A 27,219-nucleotide genomic window follows, 5' to 3' on the forward strand; every position below is an offset into this window, starting at 1 on the left:
GCTGGCAGCTGGCTGCTGTCCCCACGGCAGTGACAGCACCGTGTCCTGCCCCTGCTCACAGAATCACTTTGGTGTCCCTCTCCATCCCTGCCAGGAGGTGAAGCAGGGACCTTTTCCAGAGGGAGCAGCAGCCTGCAGAGAAGTTCCAGCACGTGCTGGGGAGAGCAGGTCCCTCATTTCTTGCTCCTGCAGGAACATCTCTGTTATTCCATGGAGCCCACGTCCTACAGCTACCTGGGAATCCACCCAGCAACCCCCTGTGTTCAGCTGGGGAAAGGTGTGTTCCTTCCAGGATTTCCAAATTAAAATGTCTGTTTCAAGGGTTGTAACCGCAGCAGGAGCTGGGCCAATCTCAGCTGTGCAGCCTCCTGCTGTGGGGACACTGAGTCACAGCCAGGGCTCACCTGCTGCTCCTCTTGCTGAGGGCAAAACCTGACCACAGGCTGAGGTCCAAGGGCCAAAGCTTTCCCAGGCACTTGTGGGTCTGGATGAGGGGTGAGGAAAAGTCACAGAGCAGCCTGAGCTTCCACACAAGCCCCAGTTCCTTGTGGGAAATCACCCAGGGGAAGGAGATTCCCAATGATCTGCAGCAGTGAATAAACACCCAGACAGACACTGCAGGGTCTCTGCTCACCTGGGATGGTTGAAGGAGAAGCTGGAGGGGACTCAGGGACTGAGAGTTATTTGGTTTAACACAAAACCTTCTACAATTCTTGCTTTTTCTGCACGAGCTGCCCAGAGATAACTGCCCAGCCTCCCCAGCCCAAAGAAGGCCAAGAGCTCATTTGGACAGCTTTGCCTTTGAGTTAAAAACTATCAGACTCCCAAAATAACCTCCTCCCTCCCCTCCAGTGGAACAAACACACAGAAAGAACTGCACGCTGGTTTAATTTTCCATCACATTTTTTGAAAATGAATTCCAAGATACAGTACAGCATCTTTAGTGTTCTACACAAAGCAAGCCTTCAGCAAAAGGTCAGAGGATCTTAATGGTGTAAAAATATATCTTAAATAAAATAGTTTCTCTAGCAGAGCAAGCCGTGCTGTACATCTCGAGGTCCTTAGAGTCATTTACAGAAGGCAGAGGCCTGGTAGGACAATCCACACCCTGGAAAAATGAGTGTACATTCCTGCTCCAAGGTCAGCAAAAAAGGTCCAAGTTCCAGGTGGTGGGGGCAGATCTCCAAACCCAAGCTGGGGATGCCCAGAGTGCACTACCAGCCCTGTAATTCCAGTGAGGAAGTTCAACTCTCTCTGTCCATGCAGGCAGGAAGTGGATGAGACCCACCCACCTTCCCAGGGTCATTCCAGGGACTGGGACTTGTCCCTTTCAATGGGCCAAAAAAAGAAACTTCTAGCAATAAAGGACTGGCTGTTTCATGCCTGTGTTCCAGGCTGGACCTGCTCAGCCAGAGCTGTTTCAGTGTTCCAAACTAAGGTCATGATTGTTCCAACAAGGACCAGGATCATCCTGAGGCCTGGAAAGACAACTGGGGACTCCCCTGCCATTTTTAACAAAAGATCAGCCTTTAAATGCTCTGATTCTGAGCACAACAGCAACCAGGACAGTCGCTTCTCCAGGGGAAAACCTCCCACCCCAGAGCACTGAGCCTTAGATTCTAAGTGAAAACCAACAAAAAAACTCAAACCAAAGCAGATTTGTGCAGCAATTTCCCTTCCAGGACCTGTGTCCCTTAGGGGCGAGTCACAGAGCAGCTCTGGCAGCTGAGGTTGTGGATAGTGCCACGTTTTGGTGAGCACAGGAACTGAACCAGAGCTGCAGCTCCTGCTGAGGACCCGGTGAGGGGCAGCTCTGGGAATGTGGGAAGAGCCTGGAAAAGGCTGTGCCTGTTCCTCTCCTCACCTGTGGAGCTCCCACCAACACTGCCAGAGCAGCTCAGGCAGGGACACACACACACCCCCTGCTCCAGGAGCACTGGGAACGTGTCCCCAACTCACAGGTGACTCCACTTAATTTGTAGAAATATCTATAAAATAATAACATTAAGCAGCATCCAGAACACAAACCTTCCACCCTTTCTGCCCCACAGGCAGCACAGCAAGCACTGGCCTCTCAAAGGCCACCTTTAAAATTAAGATTGATCAGAGGAAAGTCCCTTAAAGCCTTTAAATTCCCAACCATTGGCCTTCAGGACTTGCCTGGTTTCTTACACCACTAACATGGTTTATTTTCCACACCTCACTCCTTTTTCTTTCCAAACTACAGTTCTACTCCTGCACAGGCAGTTCTGCAGTGTCAGGACTGCACATACAAAAAGGAGATGTATATAACCTAATTTACACTGTTTTATTAAATAACTTCTTAATTGAGAATACTTTTAATCCAGGAGAAGAACTGGAGAAGCCTTACACACCGGGCTGAGCCTACTCTACAGCATCCCCACAGGGAATGGGATGTTGGATATGGACACACCCCACACCCCCCCCACCCCAAAACACTCTCCAAGAAAGTCAAATGCATGACAGGAGGGGCTCTGAAAAGGAGGGAAGGCAAAATAGTCACCAAGATCTGCCTAAAAACAGCTAAATAGTGCAGTGAAATGCTTTTAAATACCACAGACACCTCCACTGACTTGCAGCCAGTTTTTATGAGCAGCTCTGGAGACAATTTCTAGCTGAGCTTTTGTGAGCTGGGTGTTGCCAGCCCGAGTCCCGAGGTGAGCCTGGCCTGCTGCTGGCACGGCCAGTTCCAGGTGGGAGCAGAGAATTCCTGTGCTCATTTCCCTCTCTTGCCACGGCCTCTCCTGGAGGAAGGTTTGCCTGTGCCTGCTGTGGAGGAGCTGGCAGAAGATGCCACTGCAATGTTGATCTGTCCTTCCTGGATCTCCTGGCGGGTCTCAGCTGGGAGGTGGTTGATTTTCTGTTGTGTCTCCAGGTAGAACATGACATCCCTCAGCTGCTCCTGGATCTCCGAGATCTGCAGGTCCTTCTGCTCACAGGTTTCCTTCAGCACCCTCTCCTCCTCCTTCAGTTTGTTCTGCAGCAAGGCCTGGTTTGCTCTCAAGCACTTGTTCAGTTCCTGCTCCTCCTTCAGCTCGTTGGAGAGCTTTGCCACTTTGTTGTTCAGCTGGGAACACCTTGCAGAGAGAGCAGGAGTCAGGAGAGAGCCCTGCCCACCCAGACCAAACAGCACCTCACCCTTTGCACTGAGAACTGACCCCCAGCCCACCAACTCCACCTGGAATTTGGTTTTCCAGCAAAGATGGACAAGGGGGGAGCAATACAAGATTCTGAAATTCCCCCCAGGTCAGACAATTCCATCTCATGCCAAAAGCCAACAGCACAGGGAACAGGCAGGGTGTGCCTGGGAGATGGAACTGACCTTGGACACACACCTGCAGCTTTTGGAATGGGTGCCAAAAAGGGCACAGGGATTACAAGAGACCCTGAGGGAGCTGAGGGCAGTCCAAGACCCTCAAAACACCACTTCACTGGGAGGGAAGATGCTCCCACAAGGGTATCAGCCCTGTGAGTCACAGACAGGGCTTCCTGCTCCCAACAACTCTGCTTTTGCCCTGCAGTTTGCTGGCACCCTCCTCTGCCTATTTCCCCCTCAGGAAGGTGAGCAGCATGGAGCTGTGCCTGTGCTCCTGCTGGACAGGCCCTGGGCTGGCAGGAACAGGGACACAGTCCCACCCAAGGATTGCATGGATCCACAATTCCCAGGCTGGACATCTTTCCTCCAGGCACTTCCCAAGGTCTGTGTTTGCCTCTGTGCTGGGTGATGCCCCTGCTGAGCTGCCTTTCATCCCTCTGGATGCACCCACCAAGGGCAGAACAGGCTGGCATCTCCCTCAGAGCAGGGAGGGGAAGGATCCCTGAATGCTGAACATGCAGAGCGTGGAAAGGGAGCTCATGGCCCCAGAGCTGGGCTCACTCAGACACTTCCCATTTGTGAACACCTACAGAAATCAGAGCTTTTTATAAAGCAAGCCATGTTCTCAGTATTGCAGCTTAAACAGCTCAAACCCCAGGAATAGCAGGAGGTTTTCTTTCTTTTTGGATGTCAGTGCATGGTGTTTTAATGGCTGCATGGAACTAAACCTGGCAGTGGTACCCACTTCCTCTCCACTGACTGCTTTTCTTTGAGCAAGTCATTGAGCCGCTGTTCCAGACTGTCACACTTCTCAATGGTCTCTTTAAATTTGGTCTTCATGTTGTTAATCTGTAAAAACAAACACAGGGGCATTTCCAACAGCTCAAAGTCCGCTGCCCTTTCATCAGGACACTTGGTTTTCCAGAGCTGTTTCCAGACTTTGACCAACTCCTCTCCCCAGGTAAGGAAAGCTTGGAGCCAGGTTTTGTTCTGGTGAGGACCCCCCGTGTTATCCTTGGATCCCAGACTCCCAAGGAGCCACGTTGCCGTGGGAGCTGCTCCCACAGAACAGCAACTCCGGCTGCAGATCCGTGCCAGGCACTGCCAGAAGCTGCAGCAGCTCCTTAACTTCTTCCTGCCTGCATCCAGCATTCCTTGAGCCACTCTCTGGTGGTTCTGGATCCATCAGCAAACTCAGATTCCCACCTCAAGGCTGGGTTTTTGCTCATTTTGAACTAAACCTCAGAGGATGAGTGTGAAGATGAACAGAAGCTGACTCAGCACTGACCCAGTGACACCAATATCTCCCAAACACAAACACAAACATTCCCTGGCCATGGCCTTTCCTCCTCCCTCTGCTGCTCCTGGAGAAAGCAAAGCTCTCCTTCTCCAGGTGCCAAACCTCCAGCATGAGACTTACAGGAAATTCAGAGTCAGGAATTCTTGTTTGCCTTCTGCTGGTGCCTCCAGCACGCTCAGAGGCTGTGGGACAGGAATTTAATGGAAAAATCTTTCTTGGAGGAGCAGCCTGGACTAATGTCAGTGTCAGCACACATGGGTGCAGAGCAGGTTTGGAGCCTTCCAGTCCTCATCAGGGAATGTTGGTGCTGCTGGTTAATTTGGGGAATAGCCTGAGCACTGATAATGGAATACACTGCATGGTGGCACCGATCCAGACAAGATTACATGGAGCAAGTGCCATGGATAAAATTATTGGGATCTTTAAATGTGAAACCACATTTGGAACAGGGATGAGAGTGGTTCCATTCTGAAGCTGCTTTGAGGATTGTGTCTCCTGGCCACCTCCAAGATCATTTTTGATACATATTTTCCTTTTATAAGGCTCTCCATAAGATTCCTGGGACTGTTTTTTAGGATAACCATTTCAACAGTCACAATTTCTATTTTTACTTAATTGCAGACACTTAAATGGTTAATTAGAAGTCCTGAAGAAAGTTAAGGACTTAATTCTAAATCCTGACTCACTTTAAACCTGGTTGAAAGGATGCATGTAGAGTGAACAAGCAGTAGAATATCCTCCCTGGATTTTTCCTGGTGACATTTTGAAGCAGTCCTGCCTGCAGGATGCTTTATAGGAGGAGACTCTGAACTTTTCCCAAAGGGTGATGAGGAGAGAGAAGGGATCAAAAAGAAAGGGCAAATCAATATGCATTTGGAGCAGAGAGACAGTTCCACCTTCTGCAGCCCAGCAAATTAAAGTCATATTGTCTGTGCTCCACCACCATTCCCTGGAGATCCGTGTCGGAGAGACGGATGGCTCCGGGATCCTGCAGCACCACGCTGCCCTCCTTCACCACTGCTGCATTTCCCCAGCAGCACATTGAAATCAAGCTGCAATCTTTGTGGCAATCTACCTGCTTCTGCACCGCTGAGCAGCAAACTGCTCCCTGGGAGCAGCCAGATAAGGGACAGATCCATCTTGGAGCCAATTTTCCCAGCTGGGAGCAGAGCCGGCTGCGCGAGGCTCAGCCACAGATCCAGCAGCTCCTTCTTCTCCCCCTGAGCAGGGCCAGGACCCTTCCCAGAGCCCAGGGCAGAGCTCACCTCTTCAGCTGTGTCCTTCTCAATCCGGACAATCTTGTTTTCCCAATAGATCCGCTGGGATTCCAGCTGGCTTGTCAGCAAATAGGAATACTACAAACACAGAGACACAGAGCACTCAGGGTGGCCCTGCTGCTGCAGGAGCCCCGAGGGTTCCAATCCACAATCCATTTCATCAGTTTAACAGATGAAATCAGGAGTTCTGGACACAAAGCCCAGCTGCAGATCCATGGCTTTCACCAGTTTGGTTTCCCAATCAAGTAATTTTGGGTTTTTTTGAAATTAGGGAAAGCTTCTACAGCACAACAAAGATCAAGTGAAAATATCAAACCAAGAATTGTTTAAGGAGACAGATTTTTCATGGGAATAGCAATAAATGTCTACAGGAAAATGAAGCACCACCCATCCCTTCTGAGAGTCTGAGACTGCAAAGGCTGAGGGGAAGAGCTCCCATCCACAACCCAAACTCCAGTGCAGTAGGATCAATGCACATATCAAGTTTCCTATAAGGAGATTTCTGGGAAAGCACCCTCAGCTCTCTGTAACCAATTACTACTTCCCAATTACTCTTCTCCAACATGTATGGCCCATTCCAATGTCATTTTGGTATCTGAACAAGGATCTATGCCCTACATCCCATCTTTTCCCTTTTGGTTCTGCAAATGAGTCATGAGAAGGTTGAAAAAGGTGATTACTCCTTTTCATCAGCCTAATAAGCATCAAATTAGGCATTCACTAGAGAATTAAACATGCACAGAGCCTTGATCACTCTCAGTAATTTCCGAGTGCCAAAACACTGAAATATTTCAAGAGAGAATGAATTTGGCAATCTCATTAGACAGAGAGATCTTACATGCTTTAAGCAACCACCTCACAGGAAAAAAAGGGTTAAAATTAGCTGATTTAGCATCTAAGTGTTATTCAGAAAATTCACTGAAAAGCAACCAAATATTGATGTGAGCAACGAGCTGCTCCAGTCTGGTCTCTGTGGGCTGTTCCTGCTCACAAACCCTCGTGTCTAATGCGGCTGAAATCGTGCTGCAGTGGCTGCTCAGTGAGGCAGGCATTTCAAGCTCCTCTCCTTTAGTTAGGAGAAGCTGGGCAACAGGTACAAAAAACAAATAAATCATTATCTGTTCAAGAGAAGGGAGCAGAACAGGGCTGGCATCAGAATCTCAGCTCTCTGTGCTCGCCAAGGTGAGCGCACAGCTGTGGATTCCTGCATCCTCCTTCAGTTTGGGAGCTAAACCACCCAAACTGACAGTGCCACACAGATGCTGGCTCTGAACCAGTCACAGACCCACTAGGAAGGGTCTGGGGAGTGACTCAGACCCACTTCTCCCCCCAGTGCTCCCTGTGTGCAGCAGCACAGGCAGCTCTGCTTCAATCACCAGTGACCACAGGACGACACTGCAGCCAGCTCTGCACTGCATTGGCTCTGCAGAGCCAGGGAGAGGCTTAAAAAAATTAAAAAAAAAAAAAAGGCAGTAAACTCATCCTGCTCCTGCCTGGAGACAATTCCAGGCTGGGAGCAGATCTGCTGCCTCAGCTGATGGGATTGAACCGTGCTTGTGGCGGGGTTGGAAACATTTCCAAAACGCAGAGTCCAACAAGTGAAAATATTTACCTCTAATTGTAAGGCATCAATTTTCTCCTCCTGGCACATATCCCCCTCACACTCGTACTGAACTAGCTTGCCATCAGTTTTGCTTGCCACCAGCCGATGGACATAATTGTCTGGAGAGAGAAAATCCAACCATGGGCACCCAGATGTGAGGAACCCCAATCATGGAGCACAGTGAAACCACCCAGACCCTGCCCCTCAGCCAGGCACAAAGCCAACACCACATGCATTTGTTCTTTAGCAGATCCCTCCCAGCCACCTTATGGGCTATTTGGAAAAAATACCTTATGGGGTGTAGCAGACCCCATAGAATTGTCAAAGACCCCTTGGAGGGCTGAGACTTAACAGTAGGAATTGCTGAGTCATGATGAGACAGCAAAATAAGCTCCTGTCTTCTGCCTCTTGGACTCTGGCTTACCTCTGTAACCCCATAGGTCACTTTCCCCTAACCCCTACTATTGGACAAGTTTGGACCCCTCTGTACCCTATAAAAAGGGGCTGGTTTAGCCCATTTGGCATCGCTGGAACCCTTCACAGACCCCTCAATGAACTATCACTGTGGAACCACCAGGGCCCTCCTCCTCCTCTCTCTCATCTGCTTCTCCCCCCAGCCCACAGGTGCCTTAGCAAGCAAGAGCTGAAATCATAGGAGAGCTGATAATCACTAAAGAGCTGAAATCCACTGAGCTTGCTTAAGGCAACCACAGCTACGAGTGGTGTTGGTATTTGGGCACTCTGTCTCCAAGAGGGACTGAGCTATCAGGATAGGACTGCCTTGCTTGGGGGCAAAGCCAGCTCTGGGATAGGGGAGACTTCAATGGGGTATGATGGAAAAGGAGTAACAAACATTCCAGGGATGCTGCACTTTGTGACAGAGTCACCTTCCCAAGAAGCTGCTGTTAGAGCAGAGATGGCTGCTCCCCAAAACCAGGGGTTAACCCAGACACAACCTGCTCCATCCCCAGCCCCCTGTGTGGTGCCCAGGTGGGGGCTCACCTCCAGCATAGTCCCAGACACGGTGGTTGGTGAGCTGCATGGCGTACGTGTGCTGCGTCTCCTCAAAGTGCTTGTAGGCGTGGCGGCTCACGTAGCGCCCGCAGCCGATGTGCCCGCAGATCAGACAGATCCACAGGTTCTGCAACGCACAGGGGGCAGCTCTGGGGGGCAGCAGCACCCCCACACACAGCCTGACCCACCCCACACTCTGTCAGTGGCTGCTTTCCCACTCCCCCTGCAGCTGGGAGGGAGCTCAGCCCATCAAAGGCAGTTCAACCCCTGCAGGGGCTGCATAAATCCCACCCACATGGGAAAGTGGTCTTGGCTAAGGAATGAGGGGTCTCAGCAAGCTCTGGAGGGCACACACTGGAAGGGCCACCACCACCAGGCTGGTTTAGCTCCCTGCTGTCACACTGATCTAAGAAGCACAGAAACCTGTGAGGTGACCTCCCTTCCCAGCACTGATGCAACTCAAAAGGAAAGCTGACACCCCACTGGCTGGTAAAACCAGCCCAAAATCAGCCTGAGAAGAAGCCCCAAAGCAACCCAAGCAGCTGTGCAGTCAGATCTAGGCCAGATCTCACCTTCCACCCACCTACTTACTTCTTGAACTCCACACTCAAAACACTTGTTCTCTTCCACGGGCTCTGGAGTCTGGCAGTACCTGCACACAGGGCACCTGGAGGGCAACAAGAACATCATGAGACACTGGGAGCAACATCTTCACATTCCAGTCATTGAAAGGAGAGCCAGAGAGCTCCAGGGAAATGCCTTGTGCAGCAGAGGCTCCCTGTTTCACCCATGAGCTCACATTCACTCCACCTGAATTCACTCCACACAAAGTTACTGGGTTTAAGTTGGTGACAGAACAAAGAACAGTTCTCCCAAAGCCACTTCAGCTGGATCTGGTTTTGGTGCAGTCCAAGGGGTTTACACAGAAGCTACACACTGAGGAAGGGCATTGGAGCTGCACACTGCTGGGGACAGCCCAGTGACACTCTGCAAACACCCCTCAGCCCTTAAAACAACCTGAGGAGATGCTTCAACCTCACCCCAACCCCAAGGATTCAATCTCAGCTTTTCCAGGAAGAACATCCCATAACTGTACCCTAAAAGAATCAGCAGCAGGAAGATCCAGATCTTTCACCTCTTTTGGAACTCCCTTGGTGCTGCCACAAAGACAGAACACCCCTGAGCAGAAGGAAGTTGTTTCCAGCCCTGGAGCAGCACAGCTCAGCTCAGGAATGGGATAACTGAGGCTGCCAGGACTGGTTATGTATTTTTCATCAGCTGCTGGGTAAAATCTGCCCCACAAATCTTCCAGGGAAGAGACAACTGGGCTGCAGTCAGTTCCTATTCAAACTCAGGCACCTGCAGCCTCTGTGGTGCCTGAGCAAGGAGAACAGAGGTTTTCCTTTCTCATTTCTTCAGACTGGGAGCATAAGTTCTACTTAAATTGTACATCCCATATTTAAGGGCTATTTGGGACCTTGCTCCTGCACTGGCTATGCTCCACTGCCCCAAATTTCCACTGGCTGGATTTATGGAGCAAAGCAGCCCTTCAGCCTGCCCAGCTCCAAATCTGATCAATCTCACTGAGCTGTTACTCTGCCTTAGGAGTGACAGATCACAGAGAGCTGCAATCCTCCTCACATTCCATCAGAGAATCCAGGAATTGGGACAGCAGGGACGGAGCAGGCACAGGGAGGATCTGCAGCCTCCTGTGCCTGCCTGGGGTGCAGCAAACCAGAGGAATGGCAAACACACCCAGCTGAAGCAGCACTTGGGGATCCAGGCACACCAAAATCCCACTCCCCAGGGATTTGGGAAGCTGGGAGCACCCAGAGGAGAGGCTCAGTGGCAGCAAGGACAGCTGCTTTAAGGACAGACACAGATCCAACCCCCAGCCTGCCCTGTGCCAGGGACACAACTTCCCACCACTCACCTGGAACAACAGGAACCTCCCCTGCCTGATCTACTGAGCCATTCTGTCATCATCCCTTCTTCCCCTGCCTTCCTCACCTCCTCTTCCTCCCCTCCCAGCATCCAGGCAGGAGAAGGCTGCAGGGCTCTCCACAGGAGCAGAGCCAAGGCAGGGCCTGGCTGAGCTGCCAAGGCTCAGTGAAGCAGGGCTGTGTGTGCAGCCAGGCCTCTTAAGCCCAGCACTTCTCTCCTGGAGTATTTTGAGATAATCAGCATTCCTCTACAATATCCCCTGGGAATCACTGTTCAATTACTTTTGGCAGGGATTTTTTTTCTCTGGGAGCCCCTTAATGGGAAAAACTGAGCATGAGGACTTGCAGTAATTGCTGCCCCCACAGTGCCCAGCAGAGCTTTGTCAGCACAAGCCCAGCACTCCAAGCAGGGCCCCAGAGGTGGCAATAAAGGCCAGGCTCTCACGTGGTGTCCTCCCAGCGCTGCAGGCACTGGCTGTGGAAGCTGTGGTTGCACAGAGTGGTGAGGATCCCGTTCACAGACTCATCCATCCTCTCCAGGCACACGGTGCACTTGGGCAGCTCTGTCAGGTCCATCACGGGCAGGCTGGCCCCCTGCAAGCACCAAGCACACAGAAACTGCTCAGCACCTTCCCAGCAGCAGCCATCAGCTCCAGCTTCCCATCACTGCTGGCACCAGGGTCAAAACTGTGACACAGGAACGCTGTGAGGCCACACAGTGCTTGGGAATGTATTGCAAAGATAAGAAAGTGATCCCCAACATTCAAAGGGCCACAGTGAAGGGGCTGCACCTGCAACCAGCCCCACTGTGCTCTGTGGATTCCCTAAATTACAACTCAAGGCAGGTTTAGGTCCCAAAGTTCATGGAGTCACCACACAAACTCTTCCCATTCCAATGGGAAATGGAGGTGGGGATGATGTATTAAGATATTTTTGCTGCTTGTTCTTAAAAAAATCCTGTTAAAACCTTCTGAAATGCAGGGAAAAAACCAAACCAAACCAAACTTACATCTTCTGACTTGAAGACTTCAGCCCTCTCCACATAGACGAGCTGGCAAACGTCCTCCTCGATGGAGTTGAACTGCCGGCCATTGCAGGCCATGTAGAAACTGTCAGCATCAGCCTGGGCACAGGGCAGGGAAACTGGTTACACACAGAAAAACCCACCCAAAGGAGAGGAGGAGAAACCTCCATATCCTCTGGAACACCAGAGAGGGTTCAGCCAGCTCCAGGCACTGCAGTTTGGGGCTGGGTTTGGTGTCAGCTCTGGAAGACACGAGTGAAGCTCAGGGCAGTGACACCATGGTGACATTCAGCAGGAATTGGGGACTCCCCCTCAGCACCTGCTTCACCCTTTGCTGGCAATTTCAGTGCATTTGCAAAGCAAATTTGGTCTCTACAAAAATGTAAGAGGCTGCTGTGAGGGACAGGAGCAACTACGGGAGAGAATCCATTCACCACTCACAGCCCAACCACAAAAAGGGCAAAAGAGGCAGAACCCACCCAAACCCTGCCAAATCCATCATCTCTTTTCCCTCAGGAGTTCCTCAAACCCTTTCTCCACAACCACCAATTCTCACTCTCCTGATTCCAGGCAGGAGCATAAAGAACATGGAGATTTGTTTTGCTACCTGCAGGCACAGCCATTAGGGGTCAACAGAGGTTCAGGGAATTACCTGAGAAACAGGAAATTCAGAGCAAACTGAGCTAAAATTCAGGGATTCAGCACTAAATATCTGCCTGAGTAATTGAATGCAACGAGAGATACAAAATCATCTTTGTAATACTGCAATTAGCACAAAACTCACACAAATCCTCCACCTGCACAAAGGGATTGGGGAAACCTCTCAGGTAGAATTCACAGCTGGGGGAAACCTCTCCCTGAACCCCAAAAAAACCCCTGAACCCCAAAATAAATCATGTGCAGCTGGAGAAGAAAATGTCCAAGTGAAAGGGTCCACACAAGAATTAGGGGGGAATTTAGAGGTGCCCAGTCCAAGGGGCCTGAAGGAGCAAACTGTGATATCTGGGTACCAATAACCAATTCACCCCCAGCTCTCACACTGGGGGGCTTTGTCCTTTCCACACTGGCAGTGGAGATCACCCAGCTCCTCAGAAAAGCAGGAAAAGTCTGTCTTAAAACAAAGGGAGCTCCCCTGGCTGGGTCTTTTCTGTTCAGCACAGCACAAGACTCTGAACGAGCTGAGAGAAGGCAGAGAACTCTGTAAATGGATTAATTTTTGAAAAACATCCTGCCAAAAGAACAGGACAGCCAGAACATGGCATCCACTGCTTCCAGGTGTGGGACTAACCTCAGCAGCCCCAGGAACTCTCTGGGAAAGAGGACAGAGCTGTTTCTCCATGGGTAAATACAACCCTGGCTCAGGGCTGCCCATGAAGCCACCCAAGCCCCAGATGAGTGACCTGGTGTGACATTCCTGCAGGCAGGGCCTTACCTGGGAGCTGAACTTGATGAGCACCATGTACTGGTTTGGGGTGGAGTCCCTGATGATCTTCATGTGCTCAATCACCTCGTAGAAGGAGGCCACAAACTTCATGAGGTCGTGGCTGGTCATGGTGGCGGGGACAGTGAGGATGCAGAGCATGGCACTGCGCCTCACATCCTCCTTCAGGGACGTCATCTTGCTGGGGACACAGCAGGGACACAGCTGGGACACACAGCCACACTGCTGGGACACACAGCCACACTGCTGGGACACACAGCTGGGACACACAGCTGGGACACACAGCTGGGACACACAGCCACACTGCTGGGACACACAGCTGGACACACAGCTGGGACACACAGCCACACTGCTGGGACACACAGCCACACTGCTGGGACACACAGCCACACTGCTGGGACACACAGCTGGGACACACAGCCACACTGCTGGGACACACAGCCACACTGCTGGGACACACTGCTGGGACACACAGCCACAGAGCTGGGACACACAGCAGGGACACAGCTGGGACACACAGCTGGGACACACAGCCACAGCAGCTCTGCTGTCAGACTTTAACCCTCTTTTGTCATCAGGAGTCACCACAAACAGGCATCCTTCAGCCAAGGATGAACCTGGCAGCTCCAGGAACAGTGGGATTGTTTGACACCTGTTTTTCTATAAAAACAGCTGAATTTGGCAAGCCCCAGATGATCAGCACTATTCCTAGAACAGCTGAGCAATGTTTGTTACTGTTGCCAGTGCCCATTTGGTGGTTTCTGCTCTCCTTTCTCTCAGGAAGGCCTGAAATGGGAATTCCCAGACAATTACAGGAGTGGTGTGGAATTGGAACCCCTGGAACACAGGATGAGACCTCCACAAATAAACATTTCCCCTGCCTCACACAGCTCCCAGGCCTGTCAGAGATCACTGTTTTATAGTGGGATCCCTTGGAAAGCTGCTTTCAAATGTCTTTTCTTTTGAATCTGTGTTTGTGTTACACCCTCACAGGCCCTCAACACCCCCAGTGTCACACACAGTGTCACAGGTGCCACCCACAGCTCCACCATCAGCATTCCCAGGAGCCAGTCACCCTTCCTGTTTGTCCCCACAAGGAGCCACAGCCCCAGGGTGGCCAACTCACCCTCCCACTCCCACCTGAGCAGCCGCGAATGAGGAATCCTTACTTTGTTTTGTACAGGTGCATAATTCCATGAACGATTTCCACCGAGGGGTTCCCGCTGAAGAAGGAGATCTGGTCTGGGAGCTGCTTGGAGGGAGAGTCTGGAGCAGCCTCACACTCCTGGCTTTGATCCTCTTGCTTGGATTTGTCCTCAGCTGATGCAGCCTCCGAGGATTTCCTTCCCTCCACGGCAGCTTCTGCTTCACCTTCCACAGAGGCAAAGTTTCCCCTTGACTGAGGGCAAGGCAGCACCAGGATCACAGCACAGACACCCCAAAAATCCCAGCTTGGGAGCTTTGTCCAACCTCCCCAGGAGCTCTGGCAGCCTCGGGGGGAGAACCTTTCCTTGATCTCTCCCTAAACCCCCTGGCACAGCCCCAGGGTCCTGTCCGTGTCCCAGAGCTCGGGGAGGAAGCTCGGGAGGGAGGTGAGGATGGGGATGAGCTCAGGGGAAGGTGAGGATGGGGATGAGCTCAGGGGAAGGTGAGGATGGGGATGAGCTCAGGGGAAGGTGAGGATGGGGATGAGCTCAGGGGAAGGTGAGGATCGGGATGAGCTCGGGGAGGAAGGTGAGGATCGGGATGAGCTCAGGGGAGGGAGGTGAGGATTGGGATGAGTTCAATGGGAGGGAATCACCGGCTCTGCCCCGCATTCCTGAATTCTCTGCTCGTTCCCCAAACCGCAGCCCCAGTGACCCCACAAACCCCGCAGAACCGGGGGTCCCCCGCCGTGCCCGGCCGGTGACAGCTCCGGGACGCTCTCCCCAGCACGGGCAGCCCAAACCGCCGGTGCCCGCGGCCGGTACCTGCCCGCGGCTGGATGGTCTCGATGATCACGTCGGTCATCTCCCTGCGGCCCAGGTGCTGGTGCAGGATGGCCGCCCGCTCCCCGGGGCCCTTCCCCTCCAGGCAGGCGGGCACGGCGCCGCTGCTCTCCGCTGCCATGTCCGGAGCTGCGGGGACAAAGCGGGCGTTGGCAGCGGCGGCCCCGGGACGGCCCCGGCGGCAGCTGCGCGGTGCGGAGCGGGCCCGGCCGCGCTGCCCCGCGCCGCCCCGCCCGTGCCCCCGGCGGGGGGAACCCACCGGCCGCGCTGTAGGCGAAGCCCGCGGGCAGCGGGGAGGTCCCGGCCAGCTCCAGCCGGATCACGACCAGGGACACGCTCATGGGCTCCGCGGGGCCGCCGCCGACCGGGACCGGGACCGGGAGCGCCGCCGCTTCCGCCTCCCGCACCTTTCCCCTCTGACCCCGTGACGTCACGGCGCGCTGACGTACCCGGTGGCGGCGGCTGCGGCGGCAGCGCGCGGGGGGCTGCGAGGGGCGGCCGCTGCTTCTCGCGAGAGTTCGGGGTACGTTCTCGCGAGAGCGGCAGCCCTGGCCGCTGAGGGCGGGCCGGGAGGTGTGAGGGGATCCCTGAGGGGAGAGACCCCCGGGATCCCTGAGGGGAGAGAGCCCCGGGAGGTGTGAGGGGATCCCTGAGGGGAGAGAGCCCCGGGAGGTGTGAGGGGATCCCTGAGGGGAGAGACCTCCGGGTATCATCAGGCAGGGAGGTGTGAGGGGATCCCTGAGGGGAGAGACCCCCAAGATCATGGAATCCAGTCCCTGATCAATCCCCACCTTGTCACCAACACAGCACCCCATGCCATGTCTAGGCCTTCCTTGGACACCTCCAGGAATGGGGACTCCAAACGCCCCTGGGCAGTTCCAATCCCTGACCACCCTTTCCATGGAGGAATTCCTCCTGCTGTCCAACCTGAACCTCCCCTGAGACACCTCGAGGCCATTTCACCTTGTTTGTGTCCCTTGTTCCCTGGGAGCAGAGGTGACCCTCACATTGCTGCAATCACTGATTATGAGCAGTAATTAGTGTGTGTTAGTGATGAGTGATCCCATTGTCCCCAGCAGTTGAAGGGGTGTGTGTATAAAACCCCACTTGGGGTCCCTGATTTGGCTGGGACACTTTAGTGGCTGCCCAGGGTGGAGCCACCATCCCTGGAAGTGTTCAGAGCCCTTGGCCCCAGGGTTTGGTGGATTCGGGGAGGTTGGATTGGATGGTGTTGGAGTCTTCTCCAATATAACATTCCATGATTCTGTGTGCATAAACCAACACTTCCCCTGCAGCTGCAGCGTTGCTCCAGCCTGTCCCTGGTTGAGCTGTGAGTGTCCCTGGCCCCCGTGGTCCCCAGCATGTCCCTGAGCAGCGCTGCCCGTGCCCAGAGCCTGCTGTGTGCCGGGATGCGGCGGCTCCTGCTGATCCAGCAGCGATCCAGAGGGGTCTCTTACAAAGCTGTGGTGTTTGAGGAGAGTGGGGTGCTGCTGCCAGCCCCACACAGGACAGCCACAGGTGTGTGCTCCCTTTGCTGACTCCACACAGTCACAGAATGTCGTGAGCTGGGAGGGACCCACGGGGGTCATCATCTGTTCCTGGCCCTGCACAGACACCCCAACAATCCTTACCCTACCCCTGAGAGTGGTGCCCAAATTCACCCACAGCTCTGCCAGCCTTGGGGCTGTGCCCATTCCCTGATATCAGAAATATCAGGGAAAGCACCTTTCTGAGCCCTGGCACAGCTCCAGTCGTTCTCTTGATCTGGTCCCTCATCACCAGAGCTCCTGTTGTTCCTGTGCTTGGAGGGAAGATAAATTTCAGGTGCCTCTTTCAGCTCTGGTGAGACACCCATGAACTTGTGATGGTGGGACCTGTTGTGCCATCAGAAGTCACAGAAGTAACAGTGACCACCCTGCACTGTCCTGTGGTGCCACCACCTGCTGCCACCCGAGGCTGGTGCAGCTTTAGGGATTCTCCACACTGCAAACAGGGCTGAGGTGCTGCAGTTCCTGCAATGCCCAAACCCTTCCCTGTGTGCTGTGCCAATCACCCCAGTGCAGCTCATCATTCTCACCCCAGAGGGATTCCCAGCTGATTTCCCACTCTGCTGATGCTCTTTCCTGCCTTCCCTGCTGTTCTCCGTGCAGACTGGGAGGCCCGGAGCTGCATTCCAGCCGGCACCGTCCAGCGAGCTGCGCTGTCTGGAGGGGAGAGCAGCCTCTCCCTGCAGTACTCCAGGGGAGAGCTGACAGCTGTGGAGTTCCTGCAGGAATTGGGACAGCAGTGCTTTGAGATTGTAAGCCTCAAACCTGTAAACTCCCCCCTGCTCTCCCTGTGCTTCCTGATTGCATGGAAACAGGTCCAGTGAGGAGAGAGGAGCTTTAAAAAGCAATTCTGTGGTTGAAGGCTCTGGATTTTCCATCTAGGAAGCGCTGCTGTCAGAGCAGGGCAGATTTCCACCATTATCCTGGTGCCTGGGCAGGCAGGCAGATGAATTTGCCTTAATTTCCTACTGGAATAAAGTCCTTTTTAAACACCTCAGATTCAGATGCAGATTCCTTTCCTGCCTGCTGAGCTGTCAGTGTCTGTCTCTAACCTGCCTTGATCCCGTGGCAGGCACAGTCCCAGGGATTTCCCTCTCCCAAAATCAGCCCTTTATCTCTGCTGCAGAATTAGGAATGTGGAACATTTGTTTATTTGGGCAAAGCAATTTAGCTGAGAGATTCCCTGCCTGCCTTGGGACAGCAAGATAAGATGATCAGATAACCTACCCACCCAGCCACTCTTATTTTCACCCCATTTCTGGCCTATTATCACTGTTGGTGTTTCTCTGTTTCCCAGGCAAATGTCCGTGTTCCCGTGCACTCCTTTCTCTGGGATTTAATCCGAGAGGAGATGAGAAAACAGCTCCCCACAATGGCAGAAGCAGCGCAGTGTATCCGGGCAGAAGGGCTGCAGACAGCTCTGCTGAGCCACGGCTTGTGCCCCGGACAGAGGCTCCTGCCCCTGGAGCAGCAGCACTTCGATGTGGTGAGTCTGCACGGATCCCAAACGGGGCTCTGCTCCTCCTGTGAAAGCAGCAACTCAAATTCTTTTAGTGCAGTTTAAGCACAGTTTGGTTGACATCAGCCTGGAGAACATTTCCTGACACAATTCCTTGCAGGCACTTGGAGAGGGGCTGAGTGACATTTGCAAATCCACTGCAAAGTGCCCACACAGCCACGAGTCTCTGTGTGACAGGCACAGGCAGTGATGGAGACAGGACTTGGAAGCTGGAACACAGACTAGAAATAAATGTTATTATTCAGTGCCCTGCCTGCTTTACAAAACAAAAAAAAACCAAAACAAAACAAAACAAAAAAACCACAAACAAACAAACAAAAATCAGCTTTAAAAGAGTTAGGATTCTTCAAGGATTTTATGTACCCCCTGTGCTACAAAAACCCAGTACCCCAACATGCTGACCTGTGTGGGATGAGGAGCAGATGCTCCTTTCCCAGCAGAATCTCCTTTCCCAGCTCACTTCACCCTTGCAGAGATGACACAGATTGGCAGATCTGGTGACACAAGAACCTCAATGCTCCAATCCCCACAGCCTCTCCAATGTGTGCTGCTCCTGGAGCAGGAGCTACAGCCCTGCACAGCAATTAGTGGGGAAAATAATTGAGTGGGGGTTTCCATTAGTGTTGGCTTTATATCCATGCAATGGATTCATTGGCTTTATATCCATGCAATGGATTCATTGCTGTTCCTGCAGTGTTACAGAGCAGGAATGGCTGCTTGGCATGTTCATGGCTGTGAGGGCAGTGCGAGTGCTCACACACTGAGTCAATGCTTTTTTGATCCAGATTTTAGGGGGATGGTTATGGCAACTGTGGAGGTGTGGAGGTGGCTTTGGGGTGGCTGCTGGCTGCAGTGGTCAGGACGCTGCTTCTCCTGAGCCTTTGGAAGGTGCTGCCACCCAAGGCTTCCTTGGACAGCCCTGAACAACTGGTCTGGAGCCGGTTTGGTGTCCCACACTGGGACATCTCATTGGATATCTTCCATCCCAGGACTGGCTGGTCCTGTTTGGCTGATTTGGCCACAGCAGTTGGCACCCACACAGCCCCTGGATCCAGGGCCCACCCAGCTCCACATCCTTTATTTCTCATGTTAATCAGTCCAGTCTCTTTCCCAGCCTCCCATCTCCATTCCAGCAGTGCCCAGGTGTCTGTGCTCACAGCAGGCTCGTGCATTTTCCATCTGTTGCTGCTGTAGGTGGTTGAATCCCATCAGGAAGGGGTGCCCAGGCCAGATCCTGGGACCTACAAGCTGTGCTTGGAGCTCCTGGGTGTGCAGCCCCAGGAATCCATCCTGCTGGACAGCAGCAGCCAGAACCTGGAGGTGGCAGCCCAGCTTGGCATGAAAACAGTGAAGGTACAAAGTGGCACAGCCAGGGTGGGGTTTGGGGTGGATTTTGGGTCCAGGAGCTGTTGGGTTTGAGCAGCTCAGGATTTCCAGTTGACAGTGGCCGACTCTTGCCAAGCCTTTTGCTCCAGCCTTGCTTGTCCCTGCAGGATGTGGTGGGGTTAAAGCAGGGATCACTGGCAAAGTCTGCTCTGGGCTGTTTCATTCATGGCTCCAAACTCTGTGTAACCTCAGGGAGGTCTCTCCTCATTCCTGTTCCTCTGTTCCCTATAGGAGAAACAGCCCCATCCCTGTGGTTGAGACAACCACAGCAGAAAATGAGCCCCAGATAATTCCCAGAACTCTGAGGCCTCCTGGATGAGTCAGCTGGGGACTGCCAGGTTACCCCCAGGTTTGGGGTCACTGAGCACAGGGGTTTTACTTTGGGGACATTGGGGAAAGGACAAGACTGGGACTGGTGGGAAGAGTGACCTCCACTCCCCTGGATTGCACACAGGGAATTCCAGCTCTGATCCCAGCCCAAGCTCACAGTGCCTGTGCCACCATCACAGCTCTCTCCAGGCAGAGTAAAGGTGGGAAGCTCTGTGCTGGCAGGGAATGAGCCAGGATTTCTGTGTGTCAGGGATTCAGTGCTGATGGACTCACAGATAAATGCATCCCAACCAGGCAGGGCTCTCTCTTTCCCAGGAAATTCTGTCTTCTATCTGTCACCCAGTGCTCCTCTCTCCCTCCTGGTTTCAGGTTGATGATCCAGCAGCAGCACTCAAAGAGCTGGAAACCCATCTGGGGTTTCCTTTGCAAGGGTTTGTTCCCTATACTCGTTCAGTGAGACCAGGCATGGAAATCCCCAAGGATCGTCTGCAGAAGTACCTTGAGGATGTTCTTGGTGCCCACCCAACAGGTATTGCAGTGGCTTTGGCCCTTCCATCAGAAAACCTGCATATTCTGGAGCTTTTGGCTTTTTCCTATGACATAGGGACTGAAAAATAACATTAATGAAAGGTTCATAATCTCCAAGCAAAGAGCGCCGCCATTCCAGTTTCAGTGTTCCATCACTTTCCTAGAAATAAGAAACGACATTTTAGGGCTTCCTCATTTTGGGAGGGGTTGAGCACAGGTTGCCAAAAAGATGCCAGGAATATTCCTGTCCTGTGAGGCAGCTGGGAGCCACTGCCAGGTTCCCCAGGGCTGTGGGGCACAGAGTGAGCTCTCAGCCCCAGCTGCAGGAAGGGGATGGAAGGCCTGGAAAGGTGCTGACCCTCTGCTCCCTCCTCCCAGCCCCGCTGGAGTTACGGCAGTTTGAGTCCACCCGGAGCTATCTGGTGAAGTTTGGAGGTCGTTTGCTGGTGCTGAAGAAGGAGGAGGAGCCTCCCTCAGGCTCCTCAGGCCTTTCTGTCTCAAGGGAATACAGGTGAGGGGGTCCTGCTGCAGTTCCAGAGGAGCACGACACGTGGGGGGGGATCATTTATGGCCTCCCCTTGTTTTCCAGTGTGAGATAGGTCTGGGGGCTCCATGGGAAGATGTGGCTGTGCTCCTCTCACCTCCCCCAGCCACGTGATTTTGGCATGTTTAAAGCTGAGTATTGAAGTTCACCATATATTGAAGTTGGAGGGAGACGACCCACCTTGCATTGGTCAGCCATCGACTCCGATTTATTAATCCATCAATCACTTTTTATAACAGTGTTAATCAAGCTCATGCATATTGCAAAATCTGAGCTCACAATAGGTCAGAGATAACACACCAACTCCACCTTATGTTTCCAATACCAAGATTTGGGTTCTCAAAATTATTCTTGCTTTCCCAAAACAGCCAAAGATAGAACATCCACTTGTTATGAGAAAGCTGCCTGAGAACTCTGATGTGCAAGGCTCTCAAGGCCTTCATGTTTGCCACTTTTACCTGTAGTTAAAAATAACCTGAGAACCTCTGCTGTTCACAGAAACAGGCTGTGAGAACCTGTCCCTCACAGCTGCCTTCTGAGCCATCCCTGAAAAAATCTCCAACAGCTGAGCACAGTGATAATGTGTGGATATTCCAACCCAGCAGTTCCTGGACTGATTCCCTGCACCTCTGTCCCTCCCTTTAGGGTCCTGAAGGCTCTGGCTGAGGCTGGTGTTCCTGTGCCCCCTGTGCTTGCTCTCTGCGAGGACAGAAGGTAACCCTGGCCCTCAGCTTTCACTCTGTGCTTGGCAACTGCAGCCAGATTCCCCCAAAGGTGAACAGAGAAGGAACCAGAGCTCACAAAGTGCTCTGATCTAATGAACATCTGTGCAGTGTGGGGCTGGAGGAGCCTCTAGATGTTCAAAGAACAGAATAATTTTATTTGGTTTGGTTTAGGTATGTCCCATTTTAGCAATTAATCCAAAAGCTCTCTTTGAAAAGCACTTATAAAGCAATATTGTAGGGCTTCCTGCTGACTCAGAGTGCTCAGGTTTGCAATGAAGAAAGGATTTCTCCAACTGCCAGACCTCAGGCAGCAGTGACAGCAGCAAATCTGTGAGAGGACAGCCCTCAGGCCTGCAGCCTGCTCAGATCCCTGCTGGCTGCAGTTTGCTGTGTTTGTGAGCAGCCCCAGAGCCCAGCCCACAGGCACTGCAGGGAACAGGGAGCAGCTGCTGCCAGAGCTCTGGGGCTGGCAGGGCCAGGGCAGAGCGTGGCACAGCCACGGGCACAGCCTGAGCTGGGCTCCAGAGAGCACCCAGGTGAGGCCTGGGGACACGTTCAAGGTGCAGGTGAGATCTGGGGGGAGTGGCAGGATTGGCCTCAGCCCCACACATCCCATTTGCCTCCCCAGCATCCTTGGCTCTGCTTTCCTGCTGCTGGAGCACCGTGCTGGCCACATCCACCGCTCCCTGTCCCTGCCCGCGGTGCCACCGCCCCGGCGCAGGGCCTGGTTCGGGGCCATGGCAAACGTCCTGGCCAGGATCCACAGCCTGGAGCCGGGAGCAGCCGAGCTGCAGGAGCTGGGGGAGCACGGTGAGAGCAGCCTCTGCTTCCTTTCTTCTCCTGGGTGTCAGCAGCTCAAGGGATGGGCAGGATGGACCAAACTGGGGGCAGGTGGGAAAGTGAGGATGAGCAGTCCAGAGTCTGAATCCCCAGGTGTGGTGGGAGGGTGGGAAGGGCTCTTCCAATCCAGGTTTCCTGTGAGTTCCCAAAGTTCTCCTCCCTTCCAGAACTTCCTGCCATGTTTGTTGCCATCTCTGCCCACTGTGGGTACAGGAGTAACTTCTTTGCTGACCAAACCTCCCCAAGCATCCCCTCCTGTCCCTCTGCAGAGACAGCTCAGCTTCCTGGAGCTGGTGGAGAAGTTACATTTTTGTCCAGGATTGGATTCTTTCCACCTGAATATTATTAAGAAAGTATGAGACCCCTGGAAATTGCAGTTATAATCTTGAAGCTTAATCAGGATTCTGGACTGAGATCTGCTTGGCTGTTTGGCTTTTTCTGTGTCCCTTTTGAAGCCTCTTTGTGCCTTTCCCTGGTAGCCTCTGTTCCTCTGTTCCAGGAAATTACATCCAGCAGCAGTTTGAGACCTGGACAAAGCAATACAGAGCTGTGGAAACTCACACAATCCCAGCAATGGAGAGGCTCATCCAGTGGCTGCCTCTGCATTTTCCTGAATCCCAGAAGACAACATTGGTGCACGGTGATTTCAGGTACTGCCCTGCAGCACATCCTAGGCAGGAAGAGTGTAAAATGAGTGTAAAACAAGGACTGAGGGTAAGATGACCCCCAGACTCCAAAAGGTGCTGATTGGGCTGGGGCAGCAGCTTCAGAGCAGCCCAAAAGCTGGGTTTGGGTCAGGGTCAGCATCCCCAAGGAATGAGATTGAGTTTCTTCATCCAGCAGCTGCAAATGCTGGTGTGACACTGGAGGATCATCAGCCCTTCTTGCAGTACCCAGGAATCAGCCCTGATCTGAGGCTCTGACTAACTTGGTTTCATTCTCCAAAGCCCAGTTTAGTCCATTATTAACCAGGGGGTTCAATATTATGTAACCTCCATCCTCTGCTTGCAGAAATTAATGTTTCACTTTGTGCTGCCTTCCAAAGGACTCTGCAATTTTTGAAGAGAGTGAAGAGCACTGAAAGCACCTACTGCTGCTGAGCACTGGGATTTTCCCCTCCTCTGGAGACTTTCCTGATCTCTTTTTCCCTCTGATACAGGCTGGACCACCTGGTCTTTCACCCAGACAGGCCAGAAGTCCTTGCTGTGCTGGGCTGGAAGTTTGCCACTCTAGGAGATCCCCTGTGTGATGTGGCGAATAACTGTGTGAGCTTCTTCCTGCCAGCCCCCTCTGGTGCTCGCAGAGGTACAGAGGGGCACACTCACCTTGGCACACAGAGGAGCCAGAGCTCAGAGCAGATCAGCTCCTGCCCAAGAGCTCAGCTGGCACTGGGGCTCAGTGCAGCTGGAAAGGGCTCTGGGTTTGCACTGTTTTCCCTCTCACTCCAGCTGGGAAGCTGGGCAACTCTTTTGGGTGGGAAAGTTGTGAAGCAGATCAGGACTGGTGTGTGCACTAAGTTATCCACTTGTTAGAAAGAAAAGTACAGGGTTAAACAGAGAGGTTCCCTGTCAGTCACAGTTTCACCCTAACCAGAACTGCCTCATGTGCATTTTGGGGCAGGGGCTGGTGCCAAACCCCAGAGCTCCCTATGGAGCCAGCACAGAGCTGTGCAGGTCCTGGAGGGTGCAGGCGTCTCCATGGAGGGGCCTGGCAGTGCCCAAGGCTCTCACTGTGCCCTGGGAGCTGCTCTGGCAGCTCCCTGGTACCTCTTCCCATCTTCCAGGCTTGAGGAGCTGTGACTTGGGGCAGCTGGGCATTCCCACAGCAGAGGAGTATTCCCAGATGTACTGTGGCCACAGGGGAGTGCAGCACCCGGAGAACTGGAATTTCTACCTGGCCTTTGCCTTTTTCCGCCGGGCTGTGATGCTGCAGGGACGTCACCGCGGTGCCCTGGCAGGTGAGGACCAGCAGGGCAGCTGTGTCCTGCAAGGGCACAGCCAGGGGCACAGAGCTGCTCCCTGCTCCAGCACAGGCCTCTCCCTGCCTGCTCTCTGTGCTCTGGGCTCTCTCCTTTCCTGGGAGAGCTGAGCAGAGGCCAAAGCTGGGAGCCCAGAGCTGTGTCCTGCAGATGGAGCTCTCCAACCTTCCAGCTCAGCACCAGCCTTGCCAAGGGACTCACAGGGAGGTGCTGAGAGCTCTCAGGGCTGTTTGTCTGCACAATCAGGTGTGGCCCTGGAGCCTTTATCAGAATGAAATCTGAAGTTATTTTCTCATCCCTTAGAGAGGAGTCTGCCCAAGTCCTGCTGGGCTGGCCCAGGGGAGGGCAGGTGATGCTGTTTGGGATGTGATACCCAACACAGGCTTTTCCAAACAAGTGTCCTGTTCTCTTGTCCCCAGGGAGGCCAGCTCCAGGTGACAGCAGCCCCAAGGACGCAGAGTTTGTGGCTGATCTGGCTTGGGATTTTGCTGTTAAAGAAGGATTCCGTGTGTTTGAGAGCCTCTCCCCTACAAAGCTGCTCCTGCGCCATTCCAGCACCTGGGCTGGGCAAGGGCCTCTCCTGGGCAGGAGCTTCAGCACCTGGGCACGGCCTGGGGCAGCCCCTGTGCCCAGAGCCCCCCTGGGCACTGCCCCCAGCAGCCTGGGGGGGATGGCACAGGGGCTTTGCTGCAAGATGGGCACCCAGAGGGGCTTTCTGAGTTCCCATTCCAGAGGGACTGCACGTCCTCTGCCAGAGCTGCAGGTGAGACATCTGTGCTGAAGCTGCTCTGCCTCACCTGCCCCAGGGTGGGGGTGGTGGCCTCCAAGTGTCCTGGCTCTCCTGATCATGGCAGACATTTGGCACTCCTGGAGCCCAGTGGTTTGGAGGGAAAGGGCTAGGTTCATATGGCTGCAACAGAGTTCATACCCTGGGAAACTGTGATTTTGGGAGCTGGCACTCCCTCCCAAGAGGAGCAGATTAACACCAGCCCAGCTGTGGTTGCTCACCCAGAGCAAGGCTGGGCTGGGCTTTTCAACACTTGCAAGGAAGAAATGGTTATTGTTCCTCCTGTCTCCCTCTGGGAAAGGCTGAGTGAATTCCCTTCTCTCTGTCCCTCTCTGCTCCCTTGAGAGGTCCCTTGCTCCTCCCCATTCACACATTCACAGTGAGTGGAAGCAAACAGCCCCACCCTTGGGCTGCTACCAAGATTATATTCCTAATTATTCTGGTGACATTATCAAATTCTAGTGGGTTACTTAACCTCCTTTCAGCTGCCAAAAAAAAAAAAAATCCAGGTGCCCTTCCAAAGTGTTTGCCTGTGCTCTGGCAGAAACCAGCAAACACCAGCATGTCAGGGCACTTGGCAGCTGATCCAGAGAAGGTGGAAGGGCAGGGAAGCAGCAGCTGTGGGGAATGTGGAGGTGCTGAGATGAGCAGATCTCCTTGCCCTTCCTCGAAACACTCATCCTTGCCAAGTCTCCAACAGCAGGGTTGCCACACTCTCTCTACTCCAGGCCTTGGGCTTGTGGAGCTGCTGCTCCTGGTGTGTGGCACCACAGAGCCCCCTCATCCCTGTCCCCTCCACATCCACCCCACTGCTCTTTCCTTGGCATCATCCCTGCCTGTCAGCCTTTGCTGTGCAAGTTGTGAAAGCCAGGGGAGGAGTTTTGCTGCCTGCAACAGCCAGATAATGCAGAGAACTGTTACACAGCCAAATATTCCCAGCCTGGAAGTGCCACAGTGCTCCAGAGCTGGGCACAGCCAAGGGCAAGGGCAAGGGCAAGGCTGCCCCTGCCAGCTGGCACTGCCAGGGGGGTTCATCCCTGGGAGTTGGCAGCTGAGCCATTCCTGGCTGAGCAGGGCAGGATCTCAGCTGATCCTGCCTCATCCTGCACCAGGAGCCAGCAGGCTCCACACGCTGATCCCAAAGGCTGCCTGTGCCCCCAGCTCAGGGAGATCCTCTCCGGAGGAGCAGAGGGAAGCTCAGTTCCTCCTTCAAAGCCATGGCTGCCCGTCAGAGGGGCAGCACCAGGGGCACCAGAGCTCTCATGGGCCTCATCCTCTTCCCCCAGGCACAGAGTGCCAGGACCAAGGCAGTGGCTGCACAGGCCATGGATCAGGGCACCAAGGTGAGCAGATTCCTCAGGCTCGAGCCTTCCCTGACCCAAAAAGAGCAACCCTGGGACTCCCCTGCAGTGTGGGGCCTGTGAGCTTGAGAGGTGATTTGTCCTGGGTGCTGTGGGGTCCCCAGTGAGGCTGTGGGGTCCCCAGTGAGGCTGTGGGGTCCCCTGTTTGCTGTTTCCCCAGCACTGGGTCCCCAGGGCTCTGCAAGGCTCTGGGGCGCTGCTGCCTGCTCCTGCAGCCCTGTGTGCCCACACGGGCTCTGCTCTCTCTCTCCCACAGGTCCCTGGAGCAAAACCTCTCCACAGAGCAGATCCCAGCCCAGCACTTCCCTTGGACCTGAGCCCCACGTGTGGCTGAGGGTCCCCAGGGGTCACAGGACTCTCCAAAGCAGAGCTGGGCCAGGAGCTGCAGCCCTGGGACACCTCGGATGGGGACCCAAACCCAAACCAGGCACTCTGGCATGGGAGAGGCCGTGCTGAGGGCGGCCTGTGAGCTCAGTGCCAGAGGTGTTTGGTGTTATCTGTGCTCACTGCTTTTATTGCCTGGCTCAATGCAGGCCCAAGTCCACCCTTGGATCGTGGGGCTGCAGGATCAGAGCTGCAGCAGGGAGAGATGGCTGGGAGTGACCAGGCTGGGGGTGCTCAGCTTGGTTTTGGGAATAAACAGAATGGACCAGGATGTCTCTTGTCCTTCAGCACATCTCTTCTTCTTCAGCACAACCTCCAGCAACATGCAGATGCTGGAAGAGTCCTCAGTGGTGGAAGGAACTG

At 53.6% G+C, this 27,219-nt stretch overlaps 2 protein-coding genes across 4 annotated transcripts; one reads left to right on the forward strand and one right to left on the reverse strand.

Moving 5' to 3' along the window:
- Window positions 1-881: 881 nt before the first annotated feature.
- Window positions 882-15,344, reverse strand: BRAP (BRCA1 associated protein). The gene is made up of 12 exons (XM_064726625.1): window positions 15,187-15,344; window positions 14,910-15,056; window positions 14,109-14,310; window positions 12,931-13,120; window positions 11,484-11,597; window positions 10,920-11,068; window positions 9,123-9,198; window positions 8,520-8,658; window positions 7,527-7,636; window positions 5,903-5,992; window positions 4,083-4,186; window positions 882-3,098 (listed from the first exon to the last, which is right to left on the reverse strand). Exons 1-12 carry the CDS (start codon window positions 15,266-15,268, stop codon window positions 2,738-2,740), a joined length of 1,764 nt encoding a protein of 587 aa, XP_064582695.1. The 5' UTR covers window positions 15,269-15,344; the 3' UTR covers window positions 882-2,737.
- ACAD10 (acyl-CoA dehydrogenase family member 10) lies at window positions 15,311-27,127 on the forward strand. 3 transcript variants are annotated; one of them, XM_064726622.1, is made up of 15 exons: window positions 15,311-15,450; window positions 16,223-16,445; window positions 17,078-17,226; window positions 17,772-17,960; window positions 19,188-19,346; window positions 20,079-20,238; window positions 20,616-20,748; window positions 21,427-21,495; window positions 22,135-22,316; window positions 22,846-22,996; window positions 23,506-23,651; window positions 24,130-24,303; window positions 24,744-25,087; window positions 26,398-26,454; window positions 26,729-27,127. In XM_064726622.1, exons 2-15 carry the CDS (start codon window positions 16,289-16,291, stop codon window positions 26,804-26,806), a joined length of 2,148 nt encoding a protein of 715 aa, XP_064582692.1. In that variant the 5' UTR covers window positions 15,311-15,450; window positions 16,223-16,288; the 3' UTR covers window positions 26,807-27,127. The 3 variants fall into 3 exon arrangements, with proteins under 3 accessions (XP_064582692.1, XP_064582693.1, XP_064582694.1); XM_064726623.1 differs by lacking the exon at window positions 26,398-26,454; XM_064726624.1 differs by lacking the exons at window positions 15,311-15,450; window positions 17,078-17,226 and having other exon boundaries at window positions 16,332-16,445.
- The last annotated feature ends 92 nt before the right edge of the window (window positions 27,128-27,219 follow it).

Source organism: Zonotrichia leucophrys, chromosome 15 (assembly GCF_028769735.1).
Source record: "Zonotrichia leucophrys gambelii isolate GWCS_2022_RI chromosome 15, RI_Zleu_2.0, whole genome shotgun sequence".
NCBI classification, from domain to species: domain Eukaryota; kingdom Metazoa; phylum Chordata; class Aves; order Passeriformes; family Passerellidae; genus Zonotrichia; species Zonotrichia leucophrys.

Excerpts from the sequence above, each read along its gene's own strand:
- ACAD10 (XM_064726622.1), top strand. The coding sequence starts at position 16,289 with ATGTCCCTGAGCAGCGCTGCCCGTGCCCAGAGCCTGCTGTGTGCCGGG. Across the intron at positions 17,961-19,187 it reads AGCAGCAGCACTTCGATGTG|GTGGTTGAATCCCATCAGGA; the intron begins GTGAGTCTGCAC and ends TTGCTGCTGTAG. Across the intron at positions 21,496-22,134 it reads GCTCTCTGCGAGGACAGAAG|CATCCTTGGCTCTGCTTTCC; the intron begins GTAACCCTGGCC and ends TTGCCTCCCCAG.
- BRAP (XM_064726625.1), bottom strand. The coding sequence starts at position 15,268 with ATGAGCGTGTCCCTGGTCGTGATCCGGCTGGAGCTGGCCGGGACCTCC. Across the intron at positions 11,598-12,930 it reads TCATCAAGTTCAGCTCCCAG|GCTGATGCTGACAGTTTCTA; the intron begins GTAAGGCCCTGC and ends CCCTGTGCCCAG. Across the intron at positions 11,069-11,483 it reads AAGTCTTCAAGTCAGAAGAT|GGGGCCAGCCTGCCCGTGAT; the intron begins GTAAGTTTGGTT and ends TGGTGCTTGCAG.